Source organism: Notamacropus eugenii, chromosome 2 (genome assembly GCF_028372415.1).
Source record: "Notamacropus eugenii isolate mMacEug1 chromosome 2, mMacEug1.pri_v2, whole genome shotgun sequence".
Lineage (NCBI taxonomy): Eukaryota > Metazoa > Chordata > Mammalia > Diprotodontia > Macropodidae > Notamacropus > Notamacropus eugenii.
In genome coordinates this window covers 532,394,276-532,409,724 of record NC_092873.1, presented here as the reverse complement: position 1 = coordinate 532,409,724, position 15,449 = coordinate 532,394,276, and the positions used below count along the sequence as shown (strand labels likewise).

Here is a 15,449-nt window from a genome sequence, read left to right as displayed (position 1 = left end):
TTGAACATATGTTTTCCAGAATCCCTGTTGAGGACTCTCTACTGTAACACATAAGTAATTCTAATCCCATAAACAGCAAGACTCTACTATCATAAATTTCTTTATATGTGTGTATATGCATATATAGACATACATGTGTATACACATATGCACACATATGTACATACACTCATATGTACACACATATAAAAATATATACACACATATAGGTATATACACATATATCATGTGCATCTATATATGCGTGTATGTGTTTATATATGCATATATGTGCATATATGTATGTATGTTACCATTTCCTCCCCACTGATCTCAGGGCAGGGGGAAGTTCCTAAGAACTAGAAGGAACTCTTGGGATTATTTCTTCCATTTTTACAGATGCTAGAATCGGTGGCTAAAAATGTCTAGTGGTTGACCTAAGGTCCCATAAATGTGTAGCAAAAACAAGACTCAAACTCAGACCTCCTGTCTGCTCCATTTTGTTCATTGCTATGGATCCAGCCTGGCAGGAAAGAAGTTATGTTCCCTATGTCTGTGGCTGTTACTGCAACCAACCCAACAGGATCCTGACACAAATTAGGTAGGAAGTTTGTAGAAGCAGGAGGATTGACTTTTCTAGCACACTCAGATCACACTCAAATCAGCCACTCATGACCATCTCTATACAAGTTAGGAGAGAGGCTTTAGCCTGTTAATTTTTTTTCCTGGCCTTGGATCCACAGGTATCATGGTTCCTCTTCACCCTCTTCAAGGGCCTCACCATATTATTGTCCAACATTGCAGACATAATGACCATTTTTGTTATCCAATCAGAATAATTAGTTAGAAAAATGCTTGTATTTTCCTAGCCTTTAACTCTTCTACTTAGTATGGAGCCTGTGGTTATTCTGTTGCAGAATGGATGGGGAGCTTGGGGAATCTGCCTGCCAGCTGAAGACTACAGGGCATAGGCATACATCTCCTTTAGTCTGATTAAATGGTGCTAGGGAATTAATCATTTGTGGCCTGATGTAACCTGACCTTTTGGGTTTCATTTGCTTTCTTTTCCTCACCATCGCATGTTTTGCCATTTCAGTTCCTCCGAAGATATATGACATCTCAACTGACATGACTGTCAACGAAGGAACCAATGTCACCCTTACTTGCCTGGCCACTGGGAAACCAGAGCCTTCCATTTCTTGGAGACATATCTCCCCATCAGGTAAACGGAAATGTTTTCGTTCTGTTTTTCTTGTTCATTATCCTCCCGTCACTTCATCTCTTCACCCTGTCAGGAATGTCACTGAATGTTTTCCTCTGGAATTGTTCATGTTTTCTTGAGTCAGAAAAGCTCTGGTACCAGTGTTCTTTTATCAAGAAAATCTTCCTTTGTTGTTGCTCCATTTTTTTAAGTAGATGAAGTCTTAAATGGAGAAGTCTTGGGTAAGAAAGCTTATTTTCCATTGATCTTTTGTACTAACTCAATCTGGACTTCATACCTCTAAAGCTGAATATTACACAATGAGGTCACCAGAGCTCAGAAGTCTAGAGTCTAGTCCAGTGGGATCTAGTCCAACCTTCTTATTTTAATGGAAGGAAATTTATGCTGAAGAAACAGAGATTATATGTCCAAAATAACAAAAGTAATGTGCTTCAGAGGCAGGAGCAGAAGACACTGAGGTTCTGCAAATTAAGGAGGTTTGCCTCTGATTTTAATAAGTGGTTTAGAACTAGAGGAAAATTTTTGATAATTTAAGCAAACTCCCTCCTTTGCCAAAGGAAGGAAATGAGTTCTGGTATATTAAGTGATTTAAAACAGAAATTAGGGCAGTTCACTGGTTTCTCTCTTGGGACTAGAACACAGGATGTCCTGGTTCTAGGTCCATGTCCAAAAAGCAAAGTCATATGATTATTTACAGATAAATGAACACTTAACATTTTCCTTAGCTTCATTTTTTTTTAAAATCCAGTTATATTATTATAAAAAGGTCATCTTAATATTGGATCAAAGAAAGTAGTCAACTTTCATGAGGATGGTATGTTTTAGGATGTTCATCTCATTTCATGTAACTAGGGTTTCAGTGAATTATTTTATATATTTTTAGAGAAAATCACTTCAAATGTGGTTGATGGAAAGGATTTCAAAAATAGAAGCCAGAAAGGAATGTTTTATGTAGGTGTTGAAATTTGGAGTTTCCATTTTATTGTGCTAATGCTTTCTTTAATATCACTTATCTTTAAGTGTCTCAGATGTTGCTCATTTAGGCAGTAGGACTAATGAGACTTGCATATCACATGTTTAATACTTGAAGTAATGGAAGGAAAAATCAATATGATTCCATTATATACTTATGGAACATGCATTTACAACCTTGATTTTCGTGGAGTACAAGAGCTTGTCACATCTCTGAACCCAGCCCTCTCCATGGCCAATAGAAACTTCTTTTTATCTCAGTAAGAGTAATTAGAAAATGTATTAACCCCTGAGTTTATATAGATTATTGGTTTAGCTGAACAGGCCACATAAAGGTATTTGCTATAGTACCAGTATTTGCTACTAACTAGCTGGTCAACCTTGGACAAGCCATTTCACCTTTATGGTTCAACTTCCTTCATCCTCTGCTTCCGTATCTCAAAAATTTTGTTGGTTTTGGTACATGTTCTACTCACCCAGGTCTCAATACGTCTACCACTTAGGAGACAGATGAACCTAAGTCCTTACCATATATAAGGGCGTATAACTAAGACAGGATATAGCTAAAAGTTACATCACCTTTTATCCAAACTGATGATGAGCCTCCAAAAAATGAGCTAGATTGATTTGTAGTCAATAGCATTTTAAAATCTGTGGATCAATGGGTAGAGTACTGACTCAAGCATCAGATTTCATACGTTCACATCTTTCCTCGAATGCTTACTGTCTTTGTGATAGTTGGCAAGTCACCAATGCTGGGCCTCAGTTACTTCCCATTAAAATTGGCATATTGGATTAGCAGTTGTGTTATACCCCAGAAGGCTCTCTACCTCTATGATCTTATGATCTTAATGAAGAAACTAAATACACAGCCTTTTCAGCATTATATTACGCATGAAAATTCATATTGTGACTGTGTAGGAACCTGTCACCTCCAGGCCACAAGGTGGCCTTAGAGGGACATAGTATTCAAATTATAGAATCATAGCTTTAAAGGCACAAATGGCTTTGTACTTCATCAAAGCCAACCCTCTCCTTTAGCTTTCAAATCAGAAAATGGATATACATGAGTTTTGGAGCAGTCTACATAAATTGCATGAGATTGGCATGTGTTCAGAAACACTAGTCACTGACTTAAGATTGTAGAATTTGAGCCAGAAGGGACCTTAGGTCTATTCTAAGCCTCACATTTAAAGATTACTAAGATGACCATGCATGTCACCATGTAAATAGATCATCACTGCTGGGTTCAATGAATAAGTATACTGTCTCTTTAACCAAATATGGAGATATAATAGCCAAGTTCTTATGTGCTGCCTCTTAACTAGAACTGAGCCACTGACTATTCGGAGTTTTGCTAAAGCTGTCCACTTCAATGGCTGATACTGAGGAACTCTTTCAGTTGCCCAAAGATCCCACTTCACATCACCTAATCCTATTCTTTATAATGTAAAATTCATTGTCATCCTCACATTGTTTATTTGCCCAGCTGCCACTTTTTGAAGCTGGTTTTTTATTTTGGAGGATACTGTTAACAATTTGGTCACTGCAACTAAATGGCATATGGTTCTATTTTGGACTATTTACTGTTTAGAGTTGAATGTTTGAAAAGACTGTTATCTACTTAAAGCAGCAAATTTTCTCTCCTTTTAGGAAAAAAAATTACATTAATTATTGACAAGGATAACTTTCAATTAAACTACTTTCTATAAGAAAAAATACAGGGAAAGAGATGCATTTCCAAGTGAGAATTGAATTTTACAACCAAATTTTTTAGAAATTTTTAAATGCCCCTCATTTTCATTTGTTTTCAATGGACATTTATTATCTAAGGCCATCTTAGATTTCCGTAGATTATGAAACCTCCAGAATTCTCAGCACACTGATGTGGCCTAATATCTTCTCCCTTCTGGTCAGGCCACTCATAACTCAGAAGTTTGAAATATCTTCTTTAAATGTGAATCAAAGGATGTGAGACTGTTAAAAAATATTTGAACTTGCTCTCAAATCCTTTAACATTTCTGATTCTTCCCTTGGATCCCTTATCCCTGCCTTGCCCTCCCAGACTTCTCACTTGGTTGAGCTTCTATGGAGAAAAAGGTCCCCTCTGCATTCCCAACAGCCCACTGCCTTTCAATCCATTTGACTCTTCCACAGACTCTGCATCCCATCTTCCTCCTACTTTGCCTTTTATAGTTTTTCTCATGTGTCTGAAATGCTCTCCTTCTGCCTTTTTTGAGGCTCGGTTCAGGTGGCTCCCACACATACTCAGGTCTTTCCTGATCTGTTAGTGGTTAGTTACTCCCCCATCATAGGAAAGTTTCTTTATCTGTTTCAGCGTTCCTCTCCTACAGTTCGATACAATATAAACTCAAAGGAAGAGACCTTAGATTTGGTATCTCTTACAGTGCTCTGCACACAGTAGGTTCTTAACAAACTTCTCATTACATTTGAATTGTCCTTTTCACTCACATGACTTGTTCAAGTTGAAAATAAAGTCTTAGAAAGAACCAATCAATCAGACAATGGGCTGAGGCACACTTGTTAAGTACTTGTTATTTATCTGTCACTGTGCTAGGTATAGGGGAATATAAAGAAAAAAATGAAGCAGTCCCTACCTTCAAGGAGCTTATAGTCTGCTTGAGGAGGCAACAGGTGCACATAAAAGCATAGACAAAATACAGATACAACAAATCCAGGGTTATGTGGGGGAGTACTAGCGCTTGAGGTGAACCAGGAAGGCTCCACACAGAAGGTACTTGAAACAAAAAAGGGATTCTAAGAAGCGATCACAAAAGAGAAGTTTTAGGACAGGGTACTGCTTTTACAAAAGCTTGAAGAGAGGAGATATATGCAGTGTTTAGGGATGGTCAAAAGACTATAAAAGGAAGTGATTTATTAAAAGCCTAGAAAGGTAGCTTGCAGACAGGGTGTGCAAGGTTTGAAATGCCAAACAAAGGACTTTGTGCTTGATCTTGGAGGTATTAGGGTAACACTTGTATTTATTGAGCTTGAGAATGACACGGTCAGACACAAGTTTTACCATTATCACAACTGGGTGGATAATTGAATGCAGGGAGTGGAGATTTGAGAGTGGCAGTCCAGTTAAGCAGCTATTTTAATAGGCGAGGCAAGATGTGACAAGGGTGTGGTCTATATAGTGGCAGTTTGAGCGGAAAGAAGAGGACAGATACTCAGAAATAATGTGCAGGTAGCATCAATCAGCAGCAATAGATTGAATAAATGGAGTAAGGGAGAGACAGCAATCAAGCAGGACCCTGAGGATGGATATCTAGGTGACTAGAAGAACATTATTTTACCCAAAAAAGGGAAATTTTGAAGAAGAGCAGATTTTGGCAAAAAGGTGGTTGTGAAGTTTGAAATGCCTACAGGATCTCCTATCTGGAATGTGTAGCAGAAAGTTTTCAGTGTAGATATTCTAGGCCAAGACAGACTTGGATTGACTAAACAAAGCTATGGTTCACGTGCATAAGGATGTTATTTTAATCAGTAGGAGCTAATGAGTTCACTAATAGACCATAAAGAAAGAAAAAAAATCAGAGAATATTGCACTCATATACACCTAGAGTTGGCCACTGGAATATGGCTAATAATTCATCAAAGGAGACCAAAGAAGAATGGTCAGACAGGTAGGAGAAGAACCAAAGGCAAACAAGGTCATGAAAACATAGAGAGGAGAGTAGGTAGTAGGTACTTCCATTGGAGTATGTAGTCAACAATATTCAATGCTACAGAGGGGTTAAGAAGGATGCAGAATAAAAAAAAAAATAAACAAAGCCATAAGATTTGACTATTGAGCTATAACTGATGACTTTGGAGAGAACAGTTTCAGTTGAGTGAAGAGATTAGACACCAGATTACAAGGGGTTGAAAATCAAGGGAGAGTGGGAGGGTAAGGCTATAGATAGCTTTGTATAGAAAACAAAACTGCCAGTGACAAGTCATCCTTTATCCCCTGGAGTAGGACCTAGATCAGCATAGCCAGAGTCCAAAAGACCTGGATTCAAGGATAGCCTATGACACTAGCTGATCACATTTAGCAAGTAACTTAGCATCTCTGGGTCCTTTGTCCTCATTTATAAAATGAGGGGACCTCCAAGGTCCCTGCCACCTTCAGATTGGTGACCCTAAAATCTCATGATGCCAGTGCTTCCTCACCTCCTTGTATCACTGATGCCTCTCATTTCCAGAGGCAAACAGCCATGGCTATGGGATTTTAGTTCTTCCAGTTTATGTCTCCTTCCTCACAAATAGTTAATGCATTCCTGACAGCTTCTTCTATAGATTGGGTCCCTGTTTCCACCACCAGGTTGTTTAGTTGACAGAACTTTTTTAAAGCAGCAAATTCTTTGAACGTTTAGAACCATACATTGAGCCTAATGAAACATCACAGTAGTTACTGAATGTGAATTCAAAGTCATCCTCCATCCTTAAAATGATACAGTTTTCAAATGAGCCATATTTCAAAATACCACTGACCTAGGAGATATTGATTTGGTATGTTCAAATAACAACCACTGCTAAGCAGAATTCCCCAGGTCTATGTGTTTGGTTTTTTTTTTTAATTTATTTTGTTTTCCCAAACTAGAACATTTAATTCACTGCAAATTTAGTGAGTAAATACTACATTCAAGGCAACCCTGATGGGTTCTGGGACATATACAAAGATGAACTATACTCTGCCCCTGTCCTCAAGGAACTTCTAATTTAGACTCATAGAATCACAGAATCATCTCTCTTCCAGCTTTAAATCGGTGATTCTTTGAGTCTGGTGGGATGGATGAGACACGCACGAGTAGAGTACAAGAATACAAGGGAGGCAAGAACAAAAAGTTAAAGGAGTCTGGAGGAATGGAAGGCATGTCTGCCTGGGGAGCAGGATAAAGAACATCAAGGGATGTTTGCCAGAGGATGCAGCCTTTCAACTCAGCCTCAAAGGTCAGGGATGATTCCTGTAGCCAGAGATGGAAGAGGAGGCCTTTCACATAGGGAACAGTATGAAAAGAAGGGCAGGGATCATGAAAAGCACAGGACTTGTTCAGGGAACAAACTTATTAGAAACTGGGGCAAAAGGTGTTGCAGAAGACCCCAGGCAAAAAAATAAATGTTTCCTTTTAAAGTTTGATCCAACAATCTAGAAGAGGGTTTGAACTATTCCCCAGATTTCAGATGTGTTGAGCTGGCATCATCAATGAACCCAAAAACGTTGGAAAAGGCTTTTGAAAAAGTATGTAGCTGTAACAACAGCAGTAGCAATTGACGCACTGCATTCTGAAACTGGCAAACAATTTACCAGCATGATCTCATTTATGCTTCTCCTTCTCCTACCAGCAAGTAGTGACTTCTTCTCATAATACTGTATATTAATGGATTGATTATACACGTACATATGTATGAAGATACATGTATATGTGTGTGTGTGTATATATATATATATATATATATATATATATTCCTTAATTATTAGGCACAGTGTTTGAAAATAGTGGACATAAGGATGAATAAGAGAAAAGCATGAACGTTGCTGTCATTGTGGTGTCTGAAAATGATCGTGAAAATGACTTCCTATTGAATAGAATTTGTCTTTTTCTCTCATGGTTAATTACTATTAGTATCACTTTAGTTTTTTCTTTGCTTTTTAAAATGTTACTGATATCATTTTAAAAATGTGCTTGCATTGTCAAATGTATTCCTCTTCCCACCCTTTATTGTGGCCCATCCCTTTTAAAAAGGAGCCAAGAAATAGGTGTGTGTGGGGGGGGGGGGGGGCGGGTTGGAAGCAGTTTAGGCAAATAATCAACCCATTCAATAACTATCAGTCCAGACTGTGATTCGCGTTGGTTATTTTTTTTCTATGAGCATTCTCAATTTCCTTGTTTTCTTCACCATTATAGAAAAACTGAACCCTCCTTGGGAATGTTTGAGTTCTGGGACAACCTACCAGGGGAACTAATTAAGAGGCTGTAGGTGTGATCTTCAAGATCCTGGATTCATGTACAAACCACTGACTGTGCACTTTGCTCTGGAGGAGGAAGGGATGAAATCAATAAAACTTGAGCTTGTGGGTGGGAGTAGATCAGGTAAACCAGCAATCTTCTCTGAAGACATTACAAGGATACATCTTCAGCTTGGGAGCTGCCATTCTCAGTTCCATTGTATGTCTGCCTGGATGGGGAGCTTTTGTGAATTTACATAATTACTTTACATAATGGATAATTATATAATAAAGAAACCACAAAATGATGCCAAGTTAAACGTTTACCATGAGATTGCAGAACTTGATTTATATAGATTCAATTACAATTTTCTTTTCATTTTCATGTTTTTCTTTATAAATTAAACTTACATTTTTCTGTTAAAAAAAAACTCTATCTAGCTCTAGCTAGTGATTGGTGGGTGATGTTTGATTGGATTTAGAACTTTTAATACATGTTTCAGTGTTCCAGTATTTCAAAATATGCCTTCTTCTGAACAATGAACTTTATATCACATTGAGTCTATGTGGAAACCCAGTCAGAGAACCAATGATTCTCAGGATTAGATGGGACCTTCCTTAGTAGTCGTCTCATTCAAGTCATATGCGAGCAAAAATTCTCTCTACAACACACACAAGAGCTGCTCATCAAGCCTTGGCTGTAAGACCTTCATGAATGTTTCTGGATAGCTTTGATTGGGAGAAAACCTTTCTTTACAAGCATTTCATCTTTTCTTTGTGATATCCATTCATTGTTTCTAGTTCTGATTACCAGGACTAAGCAAATGAATCTTCTCCCTCTTCCACATGAAACCCCTTCAAGTGCTCAAAAACAGCTATAATATTTCCCCCTAAGTATTCTCTTCTCCAAGCTAAACATCTCCATATTCTTCAAAAGCTCCTCATTTTTCATAAGCCCAACTTCCTTTATCATCCTGGTTACCCTCCTCAGGAGCAATTAGGTGGTGCAGTGGCTAGAGCTCTGGGACTGGAGTTAGAAAGATTCATCTTCCCTAGTTCAAATCTGACTTCAGACACTTATTAACTATGTGACCTTGAGCAAGTCACTTTGCCCTGTTTACTGCAGTTTTCTCATCTGTAAAATGAGCTGGAGGAGGAAATGACAAGCCATTCCAGTATCTTTGCCAAGAAAACCCCAGATGGGGTCCTGAGGAGTCAGACATGAGTAGAGAAGGGATGAACGACTGCTTACCCTCCTCTAGACATTCTCAGGTACATCAATATCCTTCAAATGTAGTACTCCCAGATGAATGCAATATCCCAGAGATAGCATGATCAGGCCAGAGTAGAGACTGTTAAATGTTGGAAAACAGAAAGAGAATTAATAAGAAACAACTCAATCCTTTTCTTATAAATAATTTTCTCTAAGAAATGTAAGCTTCTTGGAAAATGGTGCCCTCATTCTTGAATTTCAGTGTGTCCCTATGGCCACTGGAAAATATTGACTTAGACCTTTGTTACATCAAAGTTTATATTTTTCCAGTACCCAGGTTTTGCTCCCACACTACACACACACACACACACACACACACACACACACACACACACACACACACACACACATCCCAGTGCTTATGGTTAGTCAGTAAAAAGAATGGAAATTCTGACTTATCCTTTTCTTATGAAATATTTTGCTCATTCAGAACAAGAGTTCAAGCTATTTACTTAGACTTCCAAGGAGTAATGATTTTTTAAGTATAAAGAAAGGGGAAAAAACAAAATGAATTTTGGAAAAGGGTGTAATTCTATTTGAAGAAAAGTGTCCACCTGCCTTCTGTGTAGGAAGTAAACATTACATAACCAAGAAAGAATGGACATGAATTAGTTACTACACTAGATTTTTCCTCCACTATTAATAAATAAAATGTATCAGAATAAAGTCAAAATAAAATAATAAAATTCATCTGAGAACATTACAGTTATTGATCAGATGCAATAAAAGTTGTATTTACCCCTCTGGAGTCAGAATGAAAGGTACCACTGCCAAGCTAGAGTGGATTATTGATTCAGAACTGGCAGAGGCTTTATAGGGCATCTACTCCAACCCTTTCATTGTGTGGAAAAGACAACAACTGTCCAGATGAAGTGACTTTCCCAAGTTGTGGGCATGATAAATGGCAAGGCCAAGATTTAACCCCAGTTCCTCTGATTTCAAAATGAGAGTAATTAGTACATGACCGATTTGGCAAAACACAATATTGAAAAAAAAGATGCTCAGATAAAAATGATATATACATAGATGATAAGCACATGATAAACACTTGATAGAGGATCTATGAATAGACATATAGATAAATAATATGAGATAGATATAGATAAACAAATCATAGCTATATGATAGATAGGCATCTAGTGGCCTTGGAGATAGAGGGCTGGGCCTGAGGTACATCTTCTTGAGTTCAAATATGGCCTCAGGCATTTCCTGGCTGTGTTACTCTGAGCAAATCACCTGTTTGCCTTGCTTTTCTCATCTATAAAAGGAACTGTAGAAGGAAATGGAAAATCACTACATATTTTTTTCCAAGAAAAATCCTAATGGGGTCATGAAGATTTGGACATGAGTGGAATTACTGAATGACAATAACATGAGAGATAAATTGTAGAGAGATAAATAAGAGATGATGGAGAGATATTTGATTTTTTTTTACATTTTTTTATTCCAGAATTGCAAGCAGGCCACACTTTATAATATAAAATATTACAACTCCAGTTGGTTTATTCCAAGCCCTGTTAGTTTGTCCCAAATGTTGGCAAGTTTGATCCCTCTAAAGATCATCCTTTTACCTTGTGTGAAAATGTGACAAAGAATCTCCCCTAGAAGTAGTCAACGTCCAATGACTCCCACCATCATAAAAAATATCATGACATTATTAAATGTGTAGTTATTATTTTTCTAGAATTAACAAAACAGAAACACACATACATTCATAGAAAATCAGACTTGAGTTTAATTTCCATGAAATCTCTAGGTAAATAAATTTTCTTGTTACATTATCCATTCTTTTCATTTCAAATTCCCATAATTTCTTGGGTTGCACTTATTGGGTAAAGGCATTGGTGATATGTAGCATCTGTCTTCCATCCTAATGAGGAAGAAGTCCACAAATGGGACTAAGTCTCTATGAATATGTCAAACATTTCAGAACTTCAGTTTCTTAGTCTATACAATGTGAGTAATAATAAATTACACTACTTGTCCCATAAGGTTGTTAATGGGGAAAAGAGTTTGCATATCTTGCAATACTATATAAATATGACCTGTAAATATTTAAATACTATCATGACAAAGGATAGGTAAGGAATATGAGGAATGGGGGAGGGGAAAACACCTTCATTTCACTCTGATCACTAGGGAAGCCTGGACAGTGGATATGTCATCCAAGGGGAGCTTTGAAGGTAGAAAGGGACTTTAACAAAGAAAGATAAAGGGGAGTTCTTTCCAGTTAAAAGAGATGAGTCAAGAAGAAACATAGAAATGGATAAACGAATCAAGCGACAAGCATTTATGAATAGTCTCTGATGTCTCAGGCACTGTCCTAAGTACTGTCAATAAAAAAGACAAAATTGCTCCCTTCAAAGAGCTTGTATTTTGTTGATGAAGACAAATTTGTGCTTATTATGTAGACACATACAAAATAAAGATGAGGAGAAAAGACAGAATGAGAATGGTTGGATAGATAAGATGATACATTAATAGGAATGTAGAATTATGTGAGAAGAAACCCTGTGAGATAAATACAGATATTTAGGTTGGAGACAGATTGTGGAGACCCTTGAAGGCCAAAGCAAGGAGCAAATCATGCTTAATTCTACAACTGATGGTCAATCACTGAGGGCTTATTATTATAATTAATGCGTTTTTATTTTTTTATTTTTGAAATTTATTTATTTAACTTTTAACATTCATTTTCCCAAAATTTTGGGTTCCAAATTTTCTCCCCATTTGTCCCCTCCCCCCACCCCAAAACACCAAGCATTGTAATTTCCCCTGTCACCAATCTGCCCTCTCTTCTATCATCCCTCCCTTCCCTTGTCCCCATCTTCTCTTTTGTCCTGTAGGGCCAGATAACTTTCTATACCCCATTACCTGTATTTCTTATTTTCTAGTAGCAAGAACAGTACTCGACAGTTGTTCCTAAAACTTTGAGTTACAACTTCTCTTCATCCTTCCCTTCCCACCCATTCCCTTTGGGAAAGCAAGCAATTCAATATAGGCCATATCTGTGTAGTTTTGCAAATGACTTCCATGATAGTCGTGTTGTGTAAGACTAACTATATTTCCCTCCATCCTCTCCTGCCCCCCATTGCTTCTATTCTCTCTTTTGATCCTGTCCCTCCCCAAGAGTGCTGACTTCAAATTGCTCCCTCCTCCCATTGCCCTCCCTTTCATCATGCCCCCCACCCTGCTTATCCCTGTCTCCGGCATTTTCCTGTATTGTAAGATAGGTTTTCATACCAAAATGAGTGTGCATTTCATTCCTTCCTTTAGTTGAATGTGATGAGAGTAAACTTCATGTTTCTCTCTCACCTTCCTTTTTCCCTTCACTTAAAAGTCTTTTGCTTGCCTCTTTTATGAGAGATAATTTGCCCCATTCCATTTCTCCCTTTTTCCTCTCAAAATATTTCTCTCTTACCCCTTCATTTCATTTTTTTAAGATATGATCCCATCCTATTCAATTCACTCTGTGCTGTGTGTGTGTGTGTGTGTGTGTGTGTATGTAATCCCACCAACTACCCAGATACTGAGAAGTTTCAAGAGTTACAAATATTTTCTTTACGTGTAGGAATGTAAACAGTTCAACTTTAGTAAGTCCCTTATGACTTCTCTTTGCTGTTTACCTTTTCATGCTTCTCTTCATTCTTGTGTTGGAAAGTCAAATTTTCTTTTCAGCTCTGGTCTTTTCATCAAGAATACTTGAAAGTCCCCTATTTCATTGAAAAATCATTTTTTCCCCTGAAGTATTATACTCAGTTTTGCTGGGTAGGTGATTCTTGGTTTTAGTCCTAGTTCCTTTGACTTCTGGAATATCCTATTCCACACCCTTCGATCCCTTAATGTAGAAGCTGCCAGATCTTGTGTTATCCCGATTGTATTTCCACAACACTTGAATTGTTTCTTTCTAGCTGCTTGCAATATTTTCTTCTTGACCAGGGAACTCTGGAATTTGGCCACAATGTTCCTAGGAGTTTCTATTTTTCAATCTCTTTCAGGTGGTGATCTGTGGATTCTTTGAATACTTATTTTGCCCTCTGGTTCTAGAATCTCAGGGCAGTTTTCCTTGATAATTTCATGAAAGATGATGTCTAGGCTCTTTTTTGGATCATGGCTTTCAGGTAGTCCCATAATTTTTAAATTGTCTCTCCTGGATCTGTTTTCCAGGTCAGTTGTTTTTCCAATGAGATATTTCACATTATCTTCCATTTTTTCATTCTTTTGGTTTTATTTTGTGATTTCTTAGTTTCCCATAAAGTCATTAGCCTCCATCTGTTCTATTCTAATTTTGAAAGAACTATTTTCTTCAGTGAGCTTTTGAACCTCCTTTTCCATTTGGCTGATTCTGCTTTTGAAAGCATTCTTCTCCTCATTGGCTTCTTGAACCTCTTTTGCCAATTGAGTTAGCCTATTTTTCAAGGTGTTATTTTCTTCATAATTTTTTGGGGTCTCCTTTAGCAGGGTGCTGACCTGCTTTTCATGCTTTTCTTGCATCTCTCTCATTTCTCTTCCCAGTTTTTCCTCCACCTCTCTAACTTGATTTTCAAAATCCTTTTTGAGCTCTTCCATGGCCTGAGCCCACTGAATATTTATTCTGGATGTGTGGGATACAGAAGCCTTGACTTCTGTGTCTTTCCCTGATGGTAAGCATTGTTCTTTCTCATCTGAAAGGAAGGGGGGAGATATCTGTTCACCAAGAAAGTAACCTTCTATGGTCTTATTTTTTTTCCCTTTTCTGGGCATTTCCCCAGCCAGTGACTTGACTTCTGAGTATCCTCTCCACACCCACCTTGCCTCCAGATCAGCCCAGCCAGCGCTTGGGGTCTGAGATTCAAATGCTGCTTCCCAGCCTCAGGGCTTTGTTCAGGGGCGGGCTGCTATTCAGTGTGAGATTAAATTCAGCTGCTCAGGTGGAGGCACGGGCCGCCTCTGAGGGGCGGGGCTCAGTTCCCTCAGGGGTTTATGTGGAGACCTTCAACAATGGATCCAAGCTCTTGCCTGCTTTGGGAGCCTTTGTCTGCTGCTGCCTCCGCTGCTGCCTCCTGAGGGGGCCTGAGCTATAGAGACACCCTGCTCCCCTCTCTGCAAGCCAAAAAGACTCTCTCACTGACCTTTGGAGCCTGTGGGTGGAGGGACCTGCGCAGCTGCTGGAGATTCTATCCCTGAAGCCTGTTCAGATCTGCTCGTCACAGTGCCGCGAGGCCAAGACATGGCTGTGCTGTGCTCTGGGTCCGGTACGCAAGGGATCTTTGGTGTCAGTTTTTCAGGGCTCTCTGGAACAGAAATCTCCTCTGTTCCATTGTTCTGTGGCTTCTGCTGCTCCAGAATTTGTTAGTTATTTTTTACAGGTATTTTATGGGTTGTGGGTTGGGAGCTAGCATATGTGTACCTTTCTACTCCACCATCTTGGCTCATTAATGTGTTTTTTAGTAGAGGAGTGGTATAACCATAATGGAACATTGGGAAGTTTTCTTGGCAGTGGCATCAAGGATGAATTGGAAAAGTGTCAGGGACCCATTCTTATGGTTATAGGATGCAGAGCTAAGAAGAGAGGTTGGAGCTCATCTAACCAATCCCCTTACTTTAGAGATAAAAATGCCAATGCTCAAATAGTCTATATAGAGATTTAATTAGTCTAATGGAAAGAATGCTGGCCTTGGTGTCAGGAAAAACTGAATTCAAATTCCATTTCAAATATTTTGCAGCTGTGTGAATTATTTAACTTTTATTAGCCCCAGCTAATTTTGAATCATAGGAAGTTGGTGGACATGGATAACTCAGCACTATTTGAAGGCTCATTTTAAAAGATATTAATAGTCATGATCATATAATTTGTCCTTGGAGCAAGTTGTTATGAATTTAAGTATGGCCTTTCCATATAGACTGTATGAAGTTTTTGAAATTTTGATTTTAGAATGACAGCTAGGAGGTATAGTAGATAAAGCCCTGGACCTGGAGTCAAGAAGACATGAATTCAAATCTCAGACAAGTATTAGGGCATAGACACTTATTAGTCTACAGTAACATTATATATTGGTTTCTTGAGA

The 15,449-nt window shown here is 38.2% G+C and overlaps 1 protein-coding gene across 1 annotated transcript in view; it reads left to right on the top strand.

The window, feature by feature from the left end:
- The window catches only part of NEGR1 (neuronal growth regulator 1), a 1,077,808-nt gene that overhangs the window by 613,929 nt on the left and 448,430 nt on the right, over positions 1 to 15,449 (top strand). The window contains exon 3 of the mRNA XM_072649843.1: positions 1,076 to 1,201. Coding sequence (XP_072505944.1) covers positions 1,076 to 1,201 — 126 coding nt within the window. The remainder of the gene's footprint in view (positions 1 to 1,075; positions 1,202 to 15,449) is intronic.